Below are 24,480 nucleotides of genomic sequence, written 5' to 3'. Positions count from 1 at the left end.
AGTTGAACTGTCATTATTTACATTCAGAGACTGAAATAGTTGGTAACTTTATGCAATGGTTTCTGCCTTCATGACTCACTCTTCAAAAAAATGTTATCACCACACGAGCTGATTTTCAGTGGCACTCACACTGCCTGGGTCCTGGCCACCGGTCTCAGGGGCTCAGTATTTTAATTTAATTTTAAATGAAGCTTCTTAAACATTTTAAAAACCTTATTTACTTTACATACAACAATAGTTTAATTATATATTATAGACTTATAGAAAGAGACCTTCTAAAAACGTTAAAATATATTACTGGCACGCAAAACCTTAAATGAGAGTGAACAAATTAAGACTCAGCACACCACTTCCGAAAGGTTGCCAGCCCCTGATCTATACTGAAGCTTTTTAGGAGAAAAGAGAATATCAGTTTATAATTCTCTGCTTGTGTATGCCTCAATATTCTATTAAAAACCATGAAAAACCATTAAGCAGTTTAATTTAAAAAGAGATGAATTACAAATGCACTATGGATTCACTGCTCAAGAATCCCAGTTTTTGCATCAGAAGTTCTCTCTGTCCTTGATTGTGTGTCATCCTTCAGTTACGTCTGAGATTTAAAGATTCAGAAAGTAATGGCAGTTTTGAAGCACTATTCACAGCCATTTAATTGTTCAGGAGTCTTTTCCCCTTCTTAAATGACACTTTGCCTTATTTTATTTCAATATCTTAATTTTTATGAGGTTTGTCCCCAGTTTTTGTAATAAAATGTTGACAGGGACTGCCTGATGCTATAAAATGCACGATGTTCCACATTTCTTAACCCTCCTAAACAACAACAAACCCCTCTTTGAAAAAACTTGTGGCTGGAATTATTTTTAAAGGATTTTCATGGTCAGCACAAAGCCTGTGAGACGTCAATACAAAAAGAGTATAACAATAATAATATGTATTTAGCATTTACATATGGCTTAATGGATTTTCAATGCATTGTACAAACAGTGGGCCAAATACATCCCTGCCAAAACTCCATTGCAGTGACAGTAATTGCATGAGGTGTGATTTTGACTGACTAGCTAGCTAATTCTCATCCGATTAAGGAAGGAAAATATTATCCCAATTTTGTAGGTTCTTTTCTCAGTTGGGGCACATATCCAAGAATTCAGCCTGATTTGTGGTCACTGGAAAACCAGGAATTTTCATAGCTTCTACCCAGAAGCATAAATGAGAACAAGTTTGCTCCCAAATTGGCCACAGGCTCAGCTTAATTTCAGATTTTGTAATCAAACCCCAAACCAGGCAAAGTTTAAATCCTAACTCTCCATGAGACTCTTCATACCCCTGCCACAGTAATCTTTTCAGTCAAAACAAGGAGACTGTCAAGTAATGATAATAGTGATCTCCATTTTACAGATGGGAAAACTGAGGAACTAAGTGATTTGCCCAAATTTGCAAACCCCCCCCCCGTTTCCTAGCTCCATGATCTTAACTACAGAGTCATGCTACCTCCCTGCCTATATTGCATTTTCAGACAGATATTTTTAAATGTAAACAACCACATTGGTAAATAATAGCAAATCACAGGAGAGTATGACATATATATATATATATAGCTAAAATATTTTAACTTTCTTCATCAATCAGGAAGAATCATAGATATAGATAGTTTATCAGGAAATGTGAGAAGAAAGGTAGCCCAGAGTTTGGGGTACTGGCCTATGATGTGGGAAACCCAGGCTCTATTCTCTGCTCTGCCACAGACTTCCTGTGTGACCTTGTACTTAGCTTCTTTGTGACAGGGGTCACCATCTGTAAAAAATAGGAGTCCTGGAAAAGAGACGTGTGCCATTGAGATAAAACTGCCCAGTGAAATATCATGAAAATAATGCCCCTACAACCAAGTTGACCATGGGATGCACACACACAAAACACAATGTATAGAAAAGGATTCACTGGTCTTGGTACTGATTTTAGAACAGAGATAGAAACAAGGAGATTATAAAATGGACAGTCTATTCTTGGAACAGCACTATAGGCTGTATAACACCATAGGAAATAGAAATTAGTTTTATGGTTTTGCAACAAGTCTTATACTTTTACTATAGCTACAGCATTCAGATTGAACACTTGACTCCACAAAGTCCAGCAGCTGGTATAATGGTTCTAGTTAAGGCCTTTCCATGGTGCTATTCCAGAGGAGCTAGGGTGAAATCCTGACTGTTGAAGTCAGTGGCAAAACTCTCGTTGACTTCAGTGGGGCCAGGAGAGTAGCAAAGAGTAAATCTTAAAAAAGTTGCCATTTTCCTTGGATTATTTAATATTTATAATTAGTAGATGTAGTTAAAAATCTAGCAGACATTCTACTTCAACAAGTTACGCATTTTATTCCTGGTGTATGAAGTCAATGAAAAAACTCACATTGACTTCAGCAGGGATGGGATTTCACCCAGGAAGTTTTCTGTTTTGGTAATTTTCTAGATCTGTATTGTATGTGTCTTCCATGTAAATATTTACGTTGCTCTTCTAGCTGTTCTCACAGTAGTTCATTGTATGTTAGAATTTCTTTTGTTAAAAAATGCTAAGAGATCCTTAGCTCAGCTCAGGAATAATTTATTTTTGTCTTTATCAAGCTATAAAGGGAGACTAAATAGTGGTTTGGTGCTATTTTTTCTCTAAGTTGGTAAGGCAATGTTTTTTCATCAGAAAATGCCAATTTGTGAAAACTAAGCTTTTTGTGGGAAAGTGTCAGTTTCAAGGAAAATTAAATCAAGAAATGTTTCTTGATGAAATTTCTGGTCAGAGAAGAGACTCTGCCAGAATAGCCTGGTGGTCAAAGCACTCACTTGGGGTGGTTTGAATCAGCCAAAGCGTGGACTTTAAATCTGGGTTTCCCACATCCCCGATGAGTGCCCCACCTATTCTGGCATGGGTCTCTGCTTTTTTTTTCCAAAAGGTTTCAGGCTCATCCCAATGCAGAATGGAACATTTTTGAAATAATGAAAATATTTGTTGAGTGGGAAAATAACTTCCTACCAACCCATCTAGTCATCACACAGTAGCAAATATATAAACAGCGTAGGTCACCTTAGTTTTTGAATATTTGGGTGCAAATTTTCCCCAGGTTTCAAGCAGGAATGAGTTTACTGGTTTCCTCCTAATCCCCAGTGGGGATCTGAAAACACTACAGAATAAAGACACTATTAGCAGTTATAGTGCAGGATATAGGAGACTGGCAAGGTGACAATGCAGGGGTGTTGAAGAACAGGACTGAAGGAGATTTTTCAAAGGCATAAATGGGAGTTAGGCATCCAATTTCACTGATTGCCAATAGAAGTTGGATACCTAACTCCTTTAGTCTCCTTTGAAATTCCTAGCCAAGGTGTATTGACAAATCTTGGTGGGAAAGTTGGACTGCTGCAGTCAGCACCCTTGTTCTTTAATTAAAAGATTTGTGTAATTTCAGAGAGCTACACATAAACCATTGCAGTAAATTGCATTTTGTTAGACAGGGGCATTCTTTCCAAGGAGCCCAAGCTTATCAGTGTAATCACAGAAAACGATATGGTTTTGCTTTATCTGATTGTGTAAATGGAACCCATTTCAGTTATTAAATACTGCCAGAATGGTGTGCTTCATCTAGCAGTGTTCCCATTCTTGGCTTGTCCCATCACAACAGCAGTACCAGGTTTTAATGACAGTGTGAAGGCTAGGTTTTGTTCATATTTAAATGTATTTTAAGTCTACAACCCTGCCACTCTTTCAAACAGCACTTCCAAAACTAGTGTCTTCTTTGGGCCTGATCCCACATTCCAAACCCTCATTGCATTGATGGGCATTTATGGTGCATGAATGTTGTTTGATCAGGCCTTTTCTGAAATTTCCAAGATTTGAATATCTTGCTATGAGCACCACATCTTGACATTTCAGGTCAGTCAACTGAATGGACAACCAGCACTTTACCTGGAGAAGGAAGAGGGGAAGGGGGGTGGAGAGCAGTAGGCTGTGTCAGTTAGAAGATAGGTTTATGACAGACGAAGAGAAGAGTAAAGAAGAAGAGAAAACAAGGGAGCTGGGAAACAGAGGAGGCTGGAACAGGAAAAACAGGAGGGTAGATAAGGCAGGAGGGAGAACAGGAAATAATGCCAGGTGCTCCACTCTTGGATGTGCACATGGATTAGACTGTACACTGCCAATCTGTGGAATGGAAACTGTCTCCAAATCCCTGATTAAACTTACTAACTCCCTTAGAAGATCCTCTATTCCAGCCCCACCAAATGTTCATGGCTTGGGTCTAGATCAGGAGTGAGCAAAATACGGCCCACAGGTCTAACATTTCAATATGATTTAACATTTCTGTCCAGCTCACCTTGACTAACATTTCTGTCCAGCCTCCTCTGCCCCCTCGCGATCGCTGTGTCCAGGCCGCTAAAAGTCCCACGGCGCAGCGGGGTGCTCAGGCAGGCTGCCTACCTGCCTGCTGTGTTTCCATGCTGCTCCAGGAAGTTGCCAGCTGCTGCTGGCACATTTCTGTGCACCCCTGGTGGGGGGGAGGCAGCTCCGTGCACTGCCCCCGCCCGCAGCACAGTCCTCACAGCTTCCATTGGCTGGAAACTGGCCAATGGGAGCTGCAGGGGTGGTGCTTGCAGGCACAGACAGCGCACAGAGACCTGCTGCCTCCTTTCCCCCAAGGGGCACGCAGAGATGTGCCAGCAGCAGCCAGCTGCAGCCGCTTCCAGGAGCAGCATAGGGCCACAGCAGGCAGGCAGGCAGGCAGCCTGCCTGAGCCCTGCTGCGCTGCCGGCTTGGAGCCACCTGTGGTAAGCGCCTCCTGGCCAGATCCTGCACCTCACACCCCAACCCCCTGCCCAGGTCAGAACCCCCTCCTGCACCCAAACTCCCTCACAGACCCCACACTGCCTCCTGCACTCCAACACTCTGCACCAGCCTGGAACTCCCTCCTGCACCCAAACTCTCTCCCAGACCCCGCACCCCTTCCATTAATGTAGTAGAAATGTGTGGCCCGTGACCACTTACCAAAATTCGTGGAGTAGCCCACCTGCGAAAACTATTGTCCACTCCCGCTCTAGATGGTCTTTGTAAATCAGTAGATCATATAGGCAGCAGGTTTCAGAGTAGCAACCATGTTAGTTTGTATCCGCAAAAAGAATAGGAGTACTTGTGGCACCTTAGAGACTAACAAATTTATTTCAGCATAAGCTTTCGTGGGCTACGGTTAGGGTTAGGGTTAGCTGTAGCCCACAAAAGCTTATGCTGAAATAGGCATCAGAGTGGTTCATATTAGCTTACAACGGCTTTCTCTGCATTTGATATTGTCTAAGAGATTAAGGAAAGTTTTGTACTTATTGGTATTTCCGGTGACACATCTAAACATGAATCATTCATAGGGATGGTCTAGATCAGGCGTGGACAAACTATAGCCCTCCCGCACCCCAACCCCCCCTGCCTTGAACCCCCTGCTGCACCCCAACCCCTGCCCTGAGCCCCCTGCCACACTCTGCACCCCCTCCTTTACCCCAACTCCTGCCCTGAGCCCCCTTGTACATGCTGCACCTCTTCTGCACCCCAGCCCCTTCCTGCACACTGCATCCCCTCCTACACCCCGCACTCCCTCCCGCGCCCCAGCCCCTTCCTGCACACTGCACCCCCTCCTACACCCCGCACTCCCTCCTGCACCCCAGCCCTATATTCATGGCCCTGCATGCAATTTCTCCACCCAGATGTGGCCCTCGGGCCAAAAAGTTTGCCCACCCATGGCCTAGATAATACTTAGTCCAGCAGACTGGACTAGATGACTCTAGAGGTCCCTTCCAGTCTTATGATTCATAAGGCTTTGATGCAGAAATTTACCCAGGTTGTTGTTCTGTCACATCTTCTATTAGAAATACAGAAAAAACCTTCAGTTTTGGTTAAAATGTATACAGCTTTGACATGTTCCTTAATGTATCAACTTTATCATTCAACACCGGTTATCCCATTATTCCTTTGGATACTTCAGTTGGGCAGTCTGCCATTCCAGGTACTACCATTCTGTTCCATTGATTCAGCAACAGACTTGACAGTCTGCGTTAAGGTTAATTATTTTGATCTTGTATAAACCCATATAGTGCCAAAAGCTGTGTGCAGCCTGTTACTAACAAATATGGCAAATAATTCAGAAAAGACAGACATGTTCAATAAATATTTCTGTTTTGTATTTGGGGGAAAAAAAAAGATAATGTAGTCGTATCATATAGTGATGATAATGCTCTTTCCATTCCACTAATGTCTCAGGATGATGTTAATCAGCGGCTAGTAAAGTAAGACATTTTTAAATCAGTAGGTCCAGATAACGTATATCTAAGAGTTTTGAAAGAGCTGGCTGAGGAGATCACTGGACCATCTTGTTGATTCTCTATACATTTTGAAATACCAAGGAAGTTCCAGAAAGCCAGAAGAAAGCTAATGTTATGCCTATATTAAAAAAGGGTAAACCGGATGACCTAGGTAATCATAGGCCTGTCAGTCTGACATTATTCTAGGGCAGAACAGTGGAGTGACTGATACAGGATTCAATAAATAAATAATTAAAGGGAGGTAATGTAATTAATGCCAAAGACTATGGTTTGTAGGTAATAGGTTGTCAAACTAACTTGAAATCTTTTTTCTTGAGATTACAAGTTTGATTGATAAAGGTAAGAGTGTGGATGTAACATACTTAGGGTTCTGAAAGGTGCATGACATTTTGCTTAAAAACTTAGAAGGATATAGAAGTAACATAGCATACATTAAGCAGATTAAAATTTGGCCTACTGCTGGGTTTCAAAAGTTAATTGTTAACGAGGAATCATTGGGTATGTTTCTTATGGGTCCTTCCAGGATCAGTTCTTGGTTCTATTCAACATTTTTAATCAGTGATTTGGGGAGGGTGGGGAGAGAATCATTGCTGATAAAGTGTGCAGATGACACAAACTTTGAGGTACTGGTAAATAATGAAGAGAACAGGTTACAGATACAGAGCGATCTGGATTGCTTGGTAAACTGGGCACAAGCAACAATATGCATTTTAGTCTCTTCCTAGATGTATACATTCAACCAAAGAATATAGGCCACAGTTCCACGATGTAGGGCTCTATCCTGGGAAGCAGTGCCTCTAAAAAAGACTTGTGAGTCATGGTGGAAATCAGCTGAACATGAGTTCCTAGTGTGCACTATGGCCAAAAGAGTTAATGTGATCCATGGATGCATAAGCAGGGGTATGATATTTTGAGGATTACCCAGACCAGTAAGGCATGTGTGCCCCATAAGCTCGTGCTGCTCAGTAGCCTGCCCACAAGCACCCTGGCTTCCACTGGCCTAGCTACTCCTTGCAAGGGGGCACTAACAGCCCTTCCTGTCCCGAGTCTCCTCAAATCCGTCCTGCCAGTGTTTTTACATTCATAACCATAGCCTGCATATGAAGCTCATAATGATTATCAAGTTTAGAACATTACAAGCTTTCACAATAGAACTTACTTGACTTATTTTATAGCACAATAATGTTGTGTACAGTTGATTGTTTATTCTTTGGGGCTCAATCCCCTGTTCTCCCCTTGGGGTGTCTGGATCCTGATTGTTACCAAGGGAATTTCAAGTAGGAGTAGAGAGGCTATTTTACCTTTGTATTTGTCACTGATGTGACCCACTGCAGGAATACTGTGTCCAGTTCTGGTGTCCACACTTCAGGAAAGACGTTGATAAATTGGAGAGGGTTCAGAGAAGAGCCACGAGAATGATTAAAGGATTAGAAAGCATGCTTAATAGTGATTGATTCAAGGAGTTCAATCTATTTATCTTAAAGAGAAGATTAAGGGGTGACTTGATTACAGTCTGTAAGTACTTACTTTGGGAACAAATATTAAATAATCGGCTCTTCAGGGTAGCAGAGAAAGGTGATTCAATGGCTGGAAGATGAAGCTGGAAAGTCTAGATTTTAGACTTAGAGCACCCTTGGATGGCTTGGTGGATCCTCAGTGTCGTAAGTCTCAGGTAAAACAACCTGAAATAAAATCGTATAGAAAGAGAATTATAGGGTTGAAGAGGTATTTGCAGCCCCAGATGTGTCTGATTAATGAGCATTATCCTCTTCATCTTAAAAAAAACATTGCTTCTCGACTCAGCTATGAAATAAATCTTATTTGTGCTTTTTGAAACCCTCTTCTCTGCTCTTTGTCACATATTCAGAAGTGCTCTGAGACAGCATAGGTTGTTTGTGCTGATGACATACTGAGAATCAAGGACTAGGGGAAAATTTTAGATTTGAAACCTCAAAATAATTCCCTCATGTAAGCTAAGGCCAAAATGGGACAGTTTGATCATTTCACTTTCTAGCAATGAAATTCAAGAGATATTTAAGAATTGTGTTTCAGTTAGTGTACAGTGAAGTTCACAACTCCATCTCAAAGGAACTTTTCCAAGTTTAAATATGTTTGTCAAAGACAATTGTAGAGAGTAATACACTTCTCCTTTGGAGTTGGTGATGCAATAGCAGATTGGTAACTATAAACTAAGATACATTTACGACTTAACTTTGCAGTGTTTAAAATTGCATCTTTATTTATCTAGAGCTAGATTCTCCTATCTGCCCAGTTACTTTCTGCTATGAAATTAAAGCAGCTCAGGGCTGGTCTACACTGGGGGGGTATCGATCTAAGATACGCAACTTCAGCTACGTGAATAGCGTAGCTGCCTGGGGTCCTCACAGCGCAGGATTGATGTCCACGGCTCCCCATGTCGACTCCGCTACTGCCACTTGCTCCGGTGGAGTTCCGGAGTCGACAGGAGCACGTTCGGGGATCGATATATTGTGTCTAGATGAGATGCGATATATTGATCCCCGAAAAAAATCGATCGCTAGCCACCGATATGGCAGGTAGTCTGGACATCCCCTCAGAGTTTTACATTAGAGAATTCTTCCCATATAATGACAGTCTCTTCTGGCACAAACCTGGGAGAAGGCAACTGTGTCATCCAGTGTCAAAGTTAGACTCAGGACTCACAGTTTGTCAGACCACTCTGTTTTATTAGCACAGCGCTCTGCTAATAACACCCAGATAATGTGAGCACCATGTAAGACACAAACTATCTTATTTATACGGATAAAAGGGAGAGAACTTAACAAGATAACAAAGGAAGCAGAATCTGATAAATTTACCTGGACTAGGCATGCATATCTTATTTCCTTACCAACTATTACTGATCTTCTGTTAATGTTTCGCCATTAGCACCATTGTTTATGCCTAATGTTTCTTTTCCTGGCACCTGTATTTCAACATTTCTTATTTCTGCTTAAAGGTACATACAATATTTCTTAATCCGTTCTTATTTTTACAATATAATTCATTCTATTTTCACAATTCCTCCTTTTGGTCAAGCTTTCGCCATGACCAACGTTTTACTGGGTTCCACATATTCTTCATCTCTTTGTTCATCAATGATATTCAAAATCATCATATTAGCACTCTGTTCTGGGGCAGTCACCTGCATGGCATGCCTTACACAATTTTGGATACAACAGGAGACTGACTGAAAACATACAAAAATTATTAGGATTCCAAACAGGATAGTCAGGGCTCCCTGAAACAACCAGTTTCTTATGCCAGAGAAATTGAACAGGTTACTTAGCCACTTCCATAAAGAACTCGGCTCTTTATGGGGAAGATATGTGATTTGTTCTAAGTGGCTAGCGCGATCTGTTACCTCATTGGTGTTGTTTTCCAATGAGAGCACAGTACCCTCCTTTGGCCACCAGCACTGTGTTCAGTGCCTGATGGTTTTGGAGGACTATCTGTCAGATCGCCCCTGTTTCTTTGGCCAGGGCTTGTAAACTTTCTCCAATTTTATTTGCCATTATTTTAACTACTGCTTGTAACCTCAGGAGCCTTTTTGTATGGTGTATTATTCCCCAAGTGGGATAAAGGAACTGCCAATAGTCTGTTCCCAGGTGTCATTGCTGTTCCATATTGTGTTAAACGGACGAGGTCCTCCAGTGAGGTCTGGGGAATTGAGTGGGATAGCCAGGACAGGAACAGCAGCTTGAGAGTGGCTGGGATGTGGCTGCAGACCCAGCATTTAGAAATATCAGGGGTCTGAGCTATCCATACTTGCTGCTGGATAAAAGAATTGTCATTGTGGATTCCCCAGACCTTAAGACACCAGCAGCTGAGGAACAGGTGTCACCAGAGGCGCGTGTTGGAGGCAGGGCCCTTCTGGTTCTGACAACCTCAACTGAGGGAACCACAGTCATGATTTTATGTCTACCAGGCAGCAGGCGCTAGGCTCGCTACTGCTGCTTCTTGGGCCTGCCTTTAGGTCGTCGTCTGCTTCTGGCAACCCTTAGGAGAATGTAGATTGTAAGGTATTGCAGGCTGTTCCTCTACATCTTCTTCTGGAGTCAAAATTGACTCTGCATGGTCCTGAGGTGGTGATTGGTTCGCTGGGGGTGGTGCATTCTGACACTGTGAAGCGTGTATCCACTCTGAGATGCCAGACAGTTTAACAGCCGTCGGGGTAGTAAGCAGTGTCTGATGATTCTTTGATGTTCTTTAAGACTCTTTACTACTTCTTCCTTGACTCTGGCTATAACAATGGCCTTCACACCTTATCTTTTCCTGATGCGTGCATTCCTCATTTACACAAACAGATTGAGAATACAAACAGCAGTATTTTATATCAAACAAAAAGGCATTGCAAATTAAACCTTGCTAAGTTTTATAATTAATAACCGAGACAATTTACATTGAGACCCAGGCCTTCAATGTTTCTCTAATTTACTTAACATAGACACAATATAGAATCCTGTCTCTTACTACCTAAATCTTAAAACAAAGAGTTAGAGAGGGCCCAATTTGTAATGCATGTGGGAAAATAGAATCTTATAGTCCCAGAGGGTCATTTCTTTCTGCTATTTAAAAAGAGTGGCTGACAGGATGAAATCAAATCATACTTAAATTCTTATGGGACATTATAAAATCCTGCTCCTGCATATCCCCTTTTTGACACTAAGATTATTAATCGCCAGTGTCAATTCTTATTTAGTCCACGTAATAGAAAATACTGGGAGGTGATTTGGGCCTGTGGCTTTAGCTTTGCACACATTTGTTTTATCCACCCGCACATTTTAAACATTTCAGTTAAACACATACAATTTAAAACCAAAAACAATTAGGGGTAGTAACATCAGTATGCCAGTAGTTGTGGGAGACCATACAGAAAATGTTATACCAATGGTAAGCTGTTATGTTTTTCTGCAGTGGCAATTCTTAACATGTCCCCATTTGTGTGTATAATATGAATGGTTCCGTTTCCCACCTCTCTTTTTTTTTTAAGGAACTATGTTCCTTTTTACCTTTAACAGATGATTGGTAACTCTTTGCCATTTAATGCCAAGATTGATAAGAGAACTCAGCTAAATCAGTGCTTACAGTAAGCTAAGACTTTTTGTTGTTGTTATTGTGGCAACTGGTAAACACAGTACTTACATTACATTTACATTTGTCTTCAGGTGAGTTGCTAACACTTTTATCCTTTTAAAAACACTTTTCCCCCAAGAATTAACACATACACATAGCCCATTATACAGTACTTTGATCTCATAATTCATTTTATCCCACATATAGGATTCTAGTGAAATGTCTTTACTACAGGGCTTTGGAGCAACAGGCATGGATAAGCATACCCACTTTTGAGGAGTCCACTTGGTACAACCTCTGGTGTCCAATAGTTTCCCTTTCTCCCCATTCCACTGGCTTGAGGTCCAGGACAGCCAGAAAGATCCCAGGTGCAATCTGGGGAGTGGGCTAACCTTCCATATCTTTGCTTCCAGAGCCTGTTGATGTGTGATTTTAACAACAGTTTCTTCACTTAACAAGTTTTGTCTCACCATACTGGAGACATACTGCATTTATTTATATTGATAGGTATCAAACAATGATTTTTCCTTTGCTTTAACAGATGCATCAAAACCTTAATAGTTTCTGATATTACCCAAAACATCTTATGTTCTAAATATCTGCATTTCAGTACATTCCATACCTATTGTAGTATGTTTTTTTACTTTCATTTGTTTTTGTAATAGGTTGTTCTGTAGCTGGTATTAGCTTTTTTCTGATTTTCTGAAAGACAAAAACAAGATTTTTCTACTTCTTTCAGGGTGGAATTGATTATCGCTTAAAAGATTCCTTTCTTTTACAAATACCCTTGCTGATTGCAGGCAAAACAGAGGAATTACCCCATATTTTCCTGTGTTTTTTTTGTTCTATAGGCAGGCCAGGTTTTAATGGGTTCTACTTTTTAAGGGTTATGGGGAAATTATTCCATTGTTTAGTTATTAAATTCATGAGGTGGTGTACCTCAAGTTTTTCTTCTTCTATAGCAGACCAAGTTTGTAATGTTTTTCCTGCTGTGTTAAGCTTTAAGTTTATTCACAGGTAATAGCTGAGAAGCATCATTACCATATTACCTTCAAGGATTTTTCCAAAAATCATACACACTATACGTTGTCACAGGGGTACTTACTAACATTAAATTTATTTCAATGTTTACTGGCAGTATCATAGCTCATAAGGTTAATCCGAGGTGTGATTATTGCTAGTTGAAAACTTAACTTAACAATAACATTTAGCATCAAATCTCTTAAAGGGATCTTGTTATACCATGTCTTTTATTTAGGCAATTTCTTTTGTGCTGGCAGTTATCACCTTCCTTTATCAGTTAGGTAATTTGCATCAACACAGGCTTGGCTTTTGGATTCAAAGCTATCAGCAGAGCTCAGAGACTATCTTGGGCCATGGCTACACTGGCACTTTACAGCGCTGCAACTTTCGCGCTCAGGGGTGTGAAAAAACACCCCCCTGAGCGCTGCAAGGTACAGCGCTGTAAAGCCTCAGTGTAATCAGTGCTGCAGCGCTGGGAGTGCGGCTCCCAGTGCTGCAAGCTACACCCGTAAGGGATGTGGTTTACGTGCAGCGCTGGGAGAGCTCTCTCCCAGCGCTGGCGCTCCAACCACACTCACACTTCAAAGCGCTGCTGCGGCAGTGCTTTGAAATGTCAAGTGTAGCCATACCCTTAAAAGGGACACAATCAACTTCCACCAGAGTTTTGATTTCTTTCCACTTTCAACTCCTGTTTAAAAAACACACAGAGATCTGAAAAAGAAAACAGTCTACTGCGGCTCTTTTTGGAGCCCTAATAGGATTTTAATTCAGTAGCACATTTCATTTGCATTTCTTTTACCCCTTTCTACAATATACACTGCACATGTCCAGGGAAAATGCACATTCCTTCTATACTACAACTTTTTTTTAAACATTAGCCATATCAATTTTTGCATAAGGTGTAACTGTTTCTTTTGTTGTTACAGAGTTTTCATGTACCCTTATCAAAGTGACAGTCTGATTACACAGAGCCATTTTAAGGCTCAGTGTTTTTAACATTGCTTCTTTTTGTTTTGTGCACCTCACCTCTGCTGTTTCTTCAGAGGATCACTGTTCATTTCTTATTCTTTCACTACAGCTCTTATCTGCTATTATTACCAAAAAAAACCAAAACAAACAAACAAACAAAAAGTCTGCCGAATCTCTCCCTATTTTCCTGATTTTGACTGCCCTATTTCAGCCAAGACTTGGTCTTTATTTAAAAACATTTTAAATTTTGTAAAGAATCAAGTTACTCCTTAAGGGTTAAATGCTAAATCCCAAAGTCAAACAACACTAATTACCTATGTCTTGCAAAAAGGTCTGTCAGTTTTGCAACTTTGAATTAAAGGATATGGCTACACTTGACATTTCAAAGCGCTGCCGCGGCAGCGCTTTGAAGTGTGAGTGTGGTCAGAGTGCCAGCGCTGGGAGAGAGCTCTCCCAGCGCTGCACGTTAAACCACATCCCTTACGGGTGTAGCTTGCAGCGCTGGGAGCCGCGCTCCCAGTGCTGCGGCACTGATTACATTGAGGCTTTACAGCGCTGTATCTTGCAGCGCTCAGGGGGGTGTTTTTTTCACACCCCTGAGCGCGAAATTTGCAGCGCTGTAAAGCACCAGTGTAGCCATGGCCAAAGAGTCAAATGAATGTTTAGTGGCATTAAAAACAAAAATAAAACCAATTTATCTTAAACCTACAAACAGGAGTTTTACAAACCAGATGTGCTGGTTTAGATTCTTAGAACTTTACATATTTTCACAGATAAATAGATACATACACATTTTCTTTGCCTTAACATTCCTTTACACTGCTTTGTTTTTACATAGCTGTATATATATTTGGATTATTTACAGGCATTCTTCTGGAAAAGGGCCCATTTTCCCTTCAGAATGGCTGCAAAGAAACCAAGAATTCTCTCTCTTTAACATGGTTCTTTTTAACATTTTCACACAATTTAACTGCTTACTTCTCTCCAGCCTCTGTAGAGTTAGCTTTTCACTCTGTTTCCTTAAATCACTTGCTTATCTCCCAAAATGACACCTTGATCACCTCAGATTTCACCATTTTAAGTATTGTTCCAGGGATTCATGCCTGCACTTACCGCTTTTCTTACTCCTGACACTATGCCCTTAGGGCTTCCAACCTGTTTTTCAGTTTCTTTATCTGTTGCTTGCCTGCTTTTCTGGGCCCGATCCTACTTTTTTCCAATGAACCGTTTGTGAGTGATATTGTGGTCTCTTCACAATTTTGAAAGAAATGTTCAAGGAAAGGGACCAGGAAGGGTGCGGGCTAGTTGAGGAGCCGCCGCTTGCTGAATTGGTAGTGGAACACTAAAGAATCGGTTTCTGAGGCAGACAACAAGGGGATTTTTGTCCTTTTTTTACAATGAGATGGGAGTATGAAGGGGGTTGGATCGATCCGGGTGGGTTTTTTTTGAGAACTGGGTATAGGGGAGCGCTCAGTCTGGTGGTGGGACAGGAGGCTTTTAATAAAGCTTTTAACTTATTATTTCAATATTTGAGAGAGGCGAGTTTTGATTTTGTCCACCTATGGTTTGCCTCTTCCCACCACTGCATGAAACAATTAACCTCTCCTTTAGCCAATTTAGTTTTAGGTTGGCCGAATTTGTCCTTTAAGACGTCCACTCGGTCTTTGTTCCAAGATTTTAACAGTGGCCACTGAGTTTTGGGATCCCCCTGAGTTAGCCTAGACCATTTTTCCAGAAATTTACAAGAGTCCGAACCCATCCTAAATACATAAAATGAGCCGGCGTTCGTTTAGGGAACTGTCCCAACTTAGACGTCTGGTTACACATACAGGAGGACTTCACACACCAATCGCACAAGAAGGAAATTCGGGTTCGTCAGAGCAATGCCTGGTGCAACACACAAAAGGAGCCCACAGGCTACTGCCTCAATCGCCCTTGCTTTCACACCAAGTGCGGTGCAGCTGCGATTGTGCAGATTCCACTCACTCAGAATGTGGGGACAGAAACCCTTGGTCGGCCGATCTCCGGATGGAGACGGCACCCAGACTCAAACACTCCACAGGAGGACAGATAGACACAGAGACAGGACAGTCCTCAGTCCAGACAAAACACAGAAATAATTACCTGACCAGATTCCTGATATCAGATTCCGGGATCCCTACCAGAACAGAGTGGGAACCAACGGGTTCGATGGCGTAGACTTCACTGTGGTTGTGCGCCTTTCCGTTCTGGTGGAAGACCACTCGGGCCAGGTGCCGGCTGCCACAGTTGTCCTACGAAAACCGTCAGGAATCACACAGCCCCAGTGAAGATGGTTGCCATCTCGGTGGAACCTCCAAGTTGTCAAAGTTAGACTCAGGACTCACAGTTTGTCAGACCACTCTGTTTTATTAGCACAGCGCTCTCCTAATAACACCCAGATAATGTGAGCACCATGCAAGACACAAACTATCTTATTTATACAGATAAGAGGGCGAGAACTTAACAAGATAATAAAGGAAGCAGAATCTGATAAACCAGAATCTACCTGGGCTAGGCATGCATATCTTATTTCCTTACTAACTATTACCAATCTTCTGTTAATGTTTCGCCATTAGCACCATTGTTTATGCCTAATGTTTCTTTTCCTGGCACCTGTATTTCAGCATTTCTTATTTCTGCTTAAAGGTACATACAACATTTCTTTAATCCGTTCTTATTTTTACAATATAATTCATTCTACTTTCACACCAGTGAAGGAGAAAGTAGGGGGTGGAGAGGAGCTTATTTGGGGAGATGTGGAGGCATAGCAGAATGAGGCTGTGCTACACCTGACTCTCTGCTGGTGGGAACTTCTGACCAGACTGTAAGTAAAATCTGTTCTCTGCAGCTCAATTTACACTGAGCTGGACAGCAGCATTCAGCACCCGCCATCTCTTTCCACTACACCTGTGAATCAAGCTCCTGCCTTTTCCACAGGATTTAATATTTCAACGGAATTCCTGAACAATTTAGAATCTCTATATAATTCAGAGCCCAAATCACCAGAAAGTATTGTTTGTTTTTAATGCCATTCAAGCTCAAGAAAGGCACCTATGCTGACTATGTAGCATGCTCACTTTTTCAAGGACAGCTCAGCCTTCTAAGTAAGCAAAAAAAAGCCAAAATAGAATCTTAAAAGATCCATAGCTTGGAAAACTGATGCTGCTCAGTAATAAGTGAGGAGAGTTGGCATAAAAGAATATCTTGCTCTGAAGTCAATGGGAGTTTTTCTTTTGATGTCAGTGGGCTTTGGATAAGGTCTTTAGTTTTTCTTATCTGCCTGACTCATGTCCAGTCACCTTGGGAAGAACTTGACCCTTCTCCTACATCATTGACGTCATTTCAGGGAGCCGTAGCACCATAAGCTGAGTGGAATCCAGGACTTCTGGCTTTGAAAAGGGGTGAGTGGGATAAATACCTAATTTGGCATTCTGTGGCCATTAGTGCATGTATACTTATACCTCAGAATACCGAGGTGCTGTGTTATCCAGGTGTAAATCCCCCAGGGTTTCAATGAGCCAACAAGCCACAATGGGAGTGGATGCAATATTCCAAAGTTACAACATTTCAGACAAAGGAATTAAAATACCATCAAGTTAAGTGTAAGGCTTTGCTTCACTCAGCCAGTTACATTTGCTTTAGCAGAGGGGACTGAAATCTGGATTGCAAGGCATTAGTTCTGCAGTTGGCAAATTCATTAAAACAGCCTTAGGACACTAGGGCTATGTCTACACTACAGCCTATATCCACAAAACTTATGTTGCTCAGGAGTGTGAATATCTCACTTCTCCCCAAGCAACATAAGTTACATTTGCATAAATCCTCATGTTCACAGTGTTATGTTGGCAGGAGAGCGTCTCCTGCTGACATAGCTTCTGCCATTCTTGGAGGTTTTTTCCTTTTATGCCGACGGGAGACCTCTCTCACCAGACGCACTGCAGCGGCACAGCTGAACCACTGAACCACTGTATATACAGACATGGCCTAGAAAGTTTACAGTGGCAGCACCACCACTATAAGCTCTCTATATAGCCGCTCTAAGCCAACAGTCGAGAGTTCTCCCATCAGCTTAACTACTCCAGCCCCCGCAAGAAGCGATAGCTGTGTTGCCGGGATAGGCTCTCCCTCTGACATAGCACTGTCCACACTGGCACTTATGTCACACGGGGAGGTGGTTTATTCACAGCCCTGAGTGACATAAGTTATGCCAACATAAGCTGTAGGGTTGACATAGCTTCCATAGCATCTGTCTGAGAAAATAGCTTTCTGTGATAAAGTTTTTGAAGTTAAAGGTATGTTTTGATACTCTTGATATGGTGCCAACTTATCTGATAGTGTATTTGGGCACTATCCTCCTGCCCTTAGCTTTGAAAGTGTATCTACTAGTGTCAGGTATTGAGCAGATTTATGAGATACCACTAATTCCTTGGAGTAGAAGTTCCAGAGCATCAGCAGTTCATAGTAGATACTGTGGGTTGAAGTGACTCCTGATATGAAGGGATTAACCATTGATCGTGCTTTTCAGTATATCAAAGAATAAATGTACAGTGCGGCATTTTATCTTTTAAACAACCAAACAAATGGCTTTTATATTGTGACAAAGTTCCTCCTCTACCTTGGTGGGTCTTGCACTTATTGGCGGATTTGCTTGCCTCAGAGATTCACCCTGTAGATCAGGAAACAGCTCAGAGACCTTCCCCTCTGGTAGAACCCACAGTCCAGGTCAATTCCTCCTCTGTCTGAGCAGGAGTTGGGAGGTTTGGGGGGAACCCGAGCCCACCCTCTACTCCATGTTCCAGTCCAGGGCCCTGTGGACTGCAGCTGTCTAGAGTGCCTCCTGGTACAGCTGCGGGACAGCTACAACTCCCTGGGCTACTTTCCCTTGGCCTCCTCCCAACACCTTCTTTATCCTCACCACCAGACGTTCCTCCTGATGTCTGATAATGCTTGTACTTCTCAGTCTTTCAGCAATGTCTTCTCATTCTCAGCTCCTAGTGCCTCTTGCTCCCAGCTTCTCACATGCACTCTACAAACTGAAGTGAGGTCCTTTTTAACTCAGGGGCCCTGATTAGCCAGCCTGTCCTAATTGATTCTAGCAGTTTCTTCTTAATTGGCTCCAGGTGTCCTAATTAGCCTGCCTGCCTTCCTTAGTTGATTCCAGCAAGTTCCTGCTTGTTCTGGAACTGCCCCTGTTACCTTACCCAGGGAAAATGGATCTACTTAATTTGGGACTAATATATCTGCCTTCCAACACTCTCCTGTAGCCATCTGGCCTGACACTATCACTATATATATATATATATATATATATATATATATATATATATATATTCCTGTTAATTCATGCACATAAATCCTATTCCTGTTAATTCATGCACATAAATCCTATTGATGCTAATGGGAGCTATACAGACCTCGATAAAAGAACAGAACACAGCCACTGAGGCACAGAGGAAAAAACAGAGTAGAAAATACTAAATAAATAAAGAGTTCACATTCCTGGAATTATAACATGCAAATCACTTCACCCACTTTTACTGTAGGAGGTGTTTGTCCCCTCTTGAGAGTGAAGTTCTTCTACCATAGAAAAACTGAAGTGTAGGCAGTACAAACTGACCCATCAGTGTATTTCAGCTCTGTTCCGGTTGGACCATTTCCAAGGAAAAACATACTCTCATCTCTGTCTTCAACCTTTCTGCTGAGATTGAAAAGTAGAGCCAGTTATGAAGATGGTGGTGAGATATCCAGGAGAGACTGGCTCAGATGTAAGTTTGGATAGAGAGAGATTGGTCAGAAGTAGGAATGTAGGTCTGTGATTCACTGGCATCAAGATGGTAATCAAAACCATCAGGTCAACAGCAGATGAAGTCACCGAGAGATAGAGAGGAGGGAACCAAGGAAGATGTATGGGGTTCCCATGGAGATTATGCAAAGAGAAGAGAAATTAAAAGGCAACATGCTCCAAAAGAATGTAGAGTATGTTAAAGCAAAGCAAAATGCATTGCGTCCTGCACAATAGAGATATATTGAAGTTACCATCCTGAAAACAGAAAGAGAGCTTGACATCAGGTTGGACAGATGCAGAATGTAGAATTCTCTATATAAATCTAAGTCACACCACAGGCTAAATCAGCATAACTTACTGTGTCAGCTTAATTTCTTAATAGTTTCTGTATAAACTTAGACTCAGATGTTTTCCCTTTCAGTAAGTGCCATGCATAGGCACTTGAAAGCACCAGACCAAGGAAAGGAGGTAATTTAGGGCATTTCATACTGAAATGAGTAATCGCATTAAGGGCCCTGTCCTGCTTTCATTAAAGTCAATGGGAGTTTGGGCTTTTACCTTTTACTGTTTAGAATAGTTTTGGGAATCCCTTTTACCGACTGCTAAAGTATAGAGTTGAATGCCCAAAGGGGAGGGGAAATGGAGCATTTAATTATTTCTTTGGATTTTTCAAGCATAATTATTTTATGACAAATTTAGCTATCCCCTTTGTGGTACCCAGCCATAATTTCTATCTTTGCCTCCCTTTAGTGCTGGGCTTAACACCTCTGTGAGTATTAGTCTCTCTAATAATTGTTTGATGCACTGTAGTTGTAGCTGTGTTGGTCCCAGGGTATGAGAGAGACGAGGTGGGTGAAGTAATATCTTGTATTAGACCAACTAATATATTACCTTACCCACCTTGTCTCTCTCTAATAAGGCAATAAGGAAACAGGGACTTGGCTTCGCTATCCATCTGCACAAGCCAGCTGCAAATGGGAGTGCATGCTGCACTTTTCTACGGGATGGTGCAACAGCTGCAGTCTTTTCACTCCACTCAGTGTAGTGCCATAATGGTCTTGTATTTTCTTTTCAGTATCTTCTTTCCTCATAAACGACATACTAGTGCAGGGGTAGGCAACCTATGGCACATGTGCCGAAGGCGGCACGCGAGCTGATTTTGAGTGGCACTCAAACTGCCCGGGTCCTGGCCACCGGTCTAGGGGGCTCTGCATTTTAATTTAATTTTAAATGAAGCTGCTTAAACATTTTAAAAACCTTTTTTACTTTATATACAACAATAGTTTAGTTATATATTATAGACATATAGAAAGAGCCCTTCTAAAAACGTTAAAATGTATTACCGGCACGCGAAACCTTAACTCAGAGTGAATAAATGAAGACTCGGCACACCACTTCTGAAAGGTTGCCGACCCCTGTACTAGTGGCAAATGTAGCAGAAAAATGCTCTAGTGCAATCTGACACATCTGGCTTTTCTTGACCATCCAGCCATTTCCCTTGAAACTGCTGTCAGAATAATTGTAATCTCTGGTGATAGCAAAAGAGCTAATTCCATTTATAACCATATCATTTATGCTTGTCCAAGGGAAAGCCCTTACCAGGAGTCTTAAGCACATGCAAATATAACCTGAATGGAGTTGAAGGGTTTAGCTAAAGTGTCTGTATTACATATTCCACTTACATAGACAATATCTTGAATAGCCACCAACTTTACAACTGAAAAGTTTAAAAGTCATTTGAAGGTATCCTTACTGCTCTAATACAGGGACAACACAACTTTTAAAGACTCAGAAGAACCTCACTGTAGTACAATTTAACCCACAGTTGATTTGACTGAACAAGGTACAATGTCCTTGACCTTTGAATTAAAGATACCAGTATTTATTTAGCTCATAAGCGTGAGTTAACAGTGCTGCTGAGTTAAATTTATTCCAATTTTTTTTAAAGAGCCAGAAACATAAAAAATAATTGAATTGTTCCAAAAAGACCACATGCACAAGAAGCAGATAGTGAAGCTGGAGTGGACTAAATAAATGTAAGCACCACAGAGACACCACTTTGCCTGGTGTCACATTGTGACACAGTGGTTTTGTTTTCCTTTCCTAAGCCATGCATTTATTCATTTATTTCACTGCATATCAGATCACGTGTTTGTCTTAGTCACAGTCCAGCTCATTTCATTTCTGTTATTAAGAGCCTCTATCTGTGAATGCCACTTACACACTTTTAAAGCTTTTAAAAAAATAATAGACAGCTAGTTAGCTAGTTCATTGTGCTTCCCGTTTGAATGCAGAACAGAGTAAAATGTTTGGAATTATTTAGCATAAATCCGCCAAATCAGTTGGCCATGTTTAGTGTCTCTTTGTTGTCAGAATACCTAAGTATTGGCTTTCTTTGCTATTTAAATGCTATTCTATTTGTTCCTAACTTCCCCTGTTTAACAGCAGACAAACCCAGGGAGCACTGAATGAGTCGGATGATCCTGAGACAGGCTGTCTAACTGATAACAAGCCAACTTCTCGTCACTTCTATCCTGTCGCCTTGCTGCTTGTCAGCTCACACTTGCTGGTTGTGTGGCTTATCTTAAGTCTTGCTTTACTATTAGCCAAATATCAATAAACTTCACTTGTGTTCCTTTCTTTTCTACAAACAGCAACAAACTAACTTAAAAATAAAAGAATTATGCTGTAATATTTCTACATTTTCAGACCCACAGGATTTGTCTATAGGATACAAATGTCTAAACTGTATAGTGCTTTCGTTTATTTTTTCTGAAATCTAAGACATATACTATGCATTAAGTGAGTTAATTTCCTCTTTTTGTTCATGGCAAAGTTTTCCCACTTTAACTAGCTCAAAGAAAGATCATATATATATTAGTGTGTCTATATCGGACAAATTACAGGATCCTGAAAGCTTGAACCCCACACCCTGGTTTCCAAACTCCTATTCAGTCTATCAGCTAAAAAGGTCAAAAGTGATTTTGCACAATACAAACTAACCCTGAGCCAAGAATAATGGATGGGACAGTTTGTTGGATTAATTTTCATTGTGCTACTTTCATTGTTGTTTATTCGCTGATGGAATCTTCTGTTTTGTTTAACAAATAGGTTATGTTACTACATTGCTTCAACTAACCTTTTCTGTCAAGTAACTAATGGAGGTAGAATGAGTTCTGTTTTGTAATTAAATTAACTTGTTTGTTACTGTTGCTTTGGTTGCGTTTGCTGCTTCTGCTTTCAAGACACTTTTATATTCTTTTTAACTAAGTCTTGTTTGTGTCTTGATGCACCACTTTGGCACTTGTGACTTTTGTACTGTATGTGAACAAGCATCCTTCCTTTGTAAAGAAGAGAGTTGGGTTAGGCTGTATGGAAAGCCATTTTATCTTTTTTTCATTGCAAAGATAAACATACTGAAATAAACTAGATATGAAAATTTCCTTTACAAATCTATAGGGCCAGACTTAATAAAATGCCTTACTCCTAGAACCTGCATATTTAGGGCTACATGTAGACTTTAACATGTACAGTAAAAAGTATGAAGGAATATTGTGAAGGATTTGAAAGGCAAGTATATTTCTAAAGTTAGCATGAAAATGTAAAATTAAATAAATTATTTAAAAAAATTTACTAAGCTTTAATTAAACCTTAAGGGCAAATATAAAATTCTCATCATCTATTTCTGAGGGCAATAACTGTATTGGGGCTGGCCCTGGATTTAATTTTGTAAGATGTATCATCACTTGTGGAAAAACAAAAATGTAGAGTTGAATCTTTTGTTATTTTTACTTCAACTGTTGCTGAAACTCTGCAATGAAGAAATAAAACATATTTATTTATTCTGTGTTTCATGAAGTTGTACTTTTTCCCCTTTCACCAGAGAAGGATGCCGCATAGAGAATGTACTGAAGAATATCAAATGCAGAAAGTATGCATTCAACATGATACAGCTGATGGCTTTCCCAAAGTACTACAGACCACCAGAGGGGACATATGGAAAAGCTGATACCTAAGTTTATAATGTAATAAGAAACGCACATCTGTGCTAATTAGATAATATAAAAATTGCTGTTTGTGTGTCATGAATTGGGAGTGTGTAACAAAACTAGGAGTTATCTTGGTCAGCTATCAGTGGATCTGTTTTAAATTAAAATAACTGTAGTCCGTTATTATGAAAGAAAACCTCAATTATTGTCTGATTAATACCTGAGTGTTCTCAAAACCAAGTATATACAGCCCTCACTGCTAGGCTGTAATTTAACCAGATTATGTAAAGTAGTGCAGTTGGGTCTCATAAGTAGCTTGATGGAAGACCAAAAAGGAAAATGCAGATTGCTGCAGGAATTGATAAAAGAACAGGAGTACTTGTGGCACCTTAGAGACTAACAAATTTATTTCAGCATAAGCTTTCGTGAGCTACAGCTCACTTCTTCGGATGCATAGAATGGAACATACAGACAGGAGACATTTATACATACAGAGAACGTGAAAAGGTGGAAGTATGCATACCAACAGGAAGAGTCTAATCAATTGAGATGGGCTATCATCAGCAGGAGAAAAAAAACTTTTGAAGTGATAATTGAGATGAATTCCTGGGTCATCTCAATTATCACTTCAAAAGTTTTTTTTCTCCTGCTGATGATAGCTCATCTCAGTTGATTAGACTCTTCCTGTTGGTATGCATACTTCCACCTTTTCACGTTCTCTGTATGTATAAATGTCTCCTGTCTGTATGTTCCATTCTATGCATCCGAAGAAGTGAGCTGTAGCTCACGAAAGCTTATGCTGAAATAAATTTGTTAGTCTCTAAGGTGCCACAAGTACTCCTGTTCTTTTTGCAGATACAGACTAACACGGCTGCTACTCTGAAACCAGGAATTGATGTTCGTGAGTCCATAGGGGGGCACTGTAAGTCTGTACTGGTGCTGTACCTGAGTACTGTGTGTGAAATGGCACCATCCTGCTGGAGGTGATGTCTTCTGCGTCAGGCGTAAAACAGAGATCCTGGTCCCTTGTGGTCAAAGACCACCTTGCATTCTTCGCAAGGCATGTTAATCTCGGTCTGCTGGCCAAATTTAAATTTGGTAATTACATTCTGCTTCTCTATAGAAGCTTGGTAATTGCAGATTGTAATTTGAAGTTTGGTAATTACATAATGTAATTTTAGTAACCGTGGATTGTAATTTGGTAATTGCATTCTGCCTTTCTGGAGTTTCAGTTGGATGTATTATTCTTGGCATTCTGTGCTAG

At 40.8% G+C, this 24,480-nt stretch overlaps 1 protein-coding gene and 1 pseudogene across 1 annotated transcript in view; both read left to right on the top strand.

Annotated features, from left to right (window-relative positions):
- INPP4B (inositol polyphosphate-4-phosphatase type II B) overlaps positions 1 to 23,845 on the top strand; it is a 508,181-nt gene extending 484,336 nt beyond the window's left edge. The window contains exon 27 of the mRNA XM_050946302.1: positions 23,111 to 23,845. Coding sequence (XP_050802259.1) covers positions 23,111 to 23,243 — 133 coding nt within the window. The 3' untranslated portion in view covers positions 23,244 to 23,845. The remainder of the gene's footprint in view (positions 1 to 23,110) is intronic.
- On the top strand, positions 12,550 to 12,700 carry LOC127048534 (uncharacterized; annotated as a pseudogene).
- Positions 23,846 to 24,480: the final 635 nt, after the last annotated feature.

The sequence above is a fragment of the Gopherus flavomarginatus genome, chromosome 3 (genome assembly GCF_025201925.1).
Source record: "Gopherus flavomarginatus isolate rGopFla2 chromosome 3, rGopFla2.mat.asm, whole genome shotgun sequence".
NCBI lineage: Eukaryota > Metazoa > Chordata > Testudines > Testudinidae > Gopherus > Gopherus flavomarginatus.
This window is presented reverse-complemented; position numbering and strand designations above follow the sequence as displayed.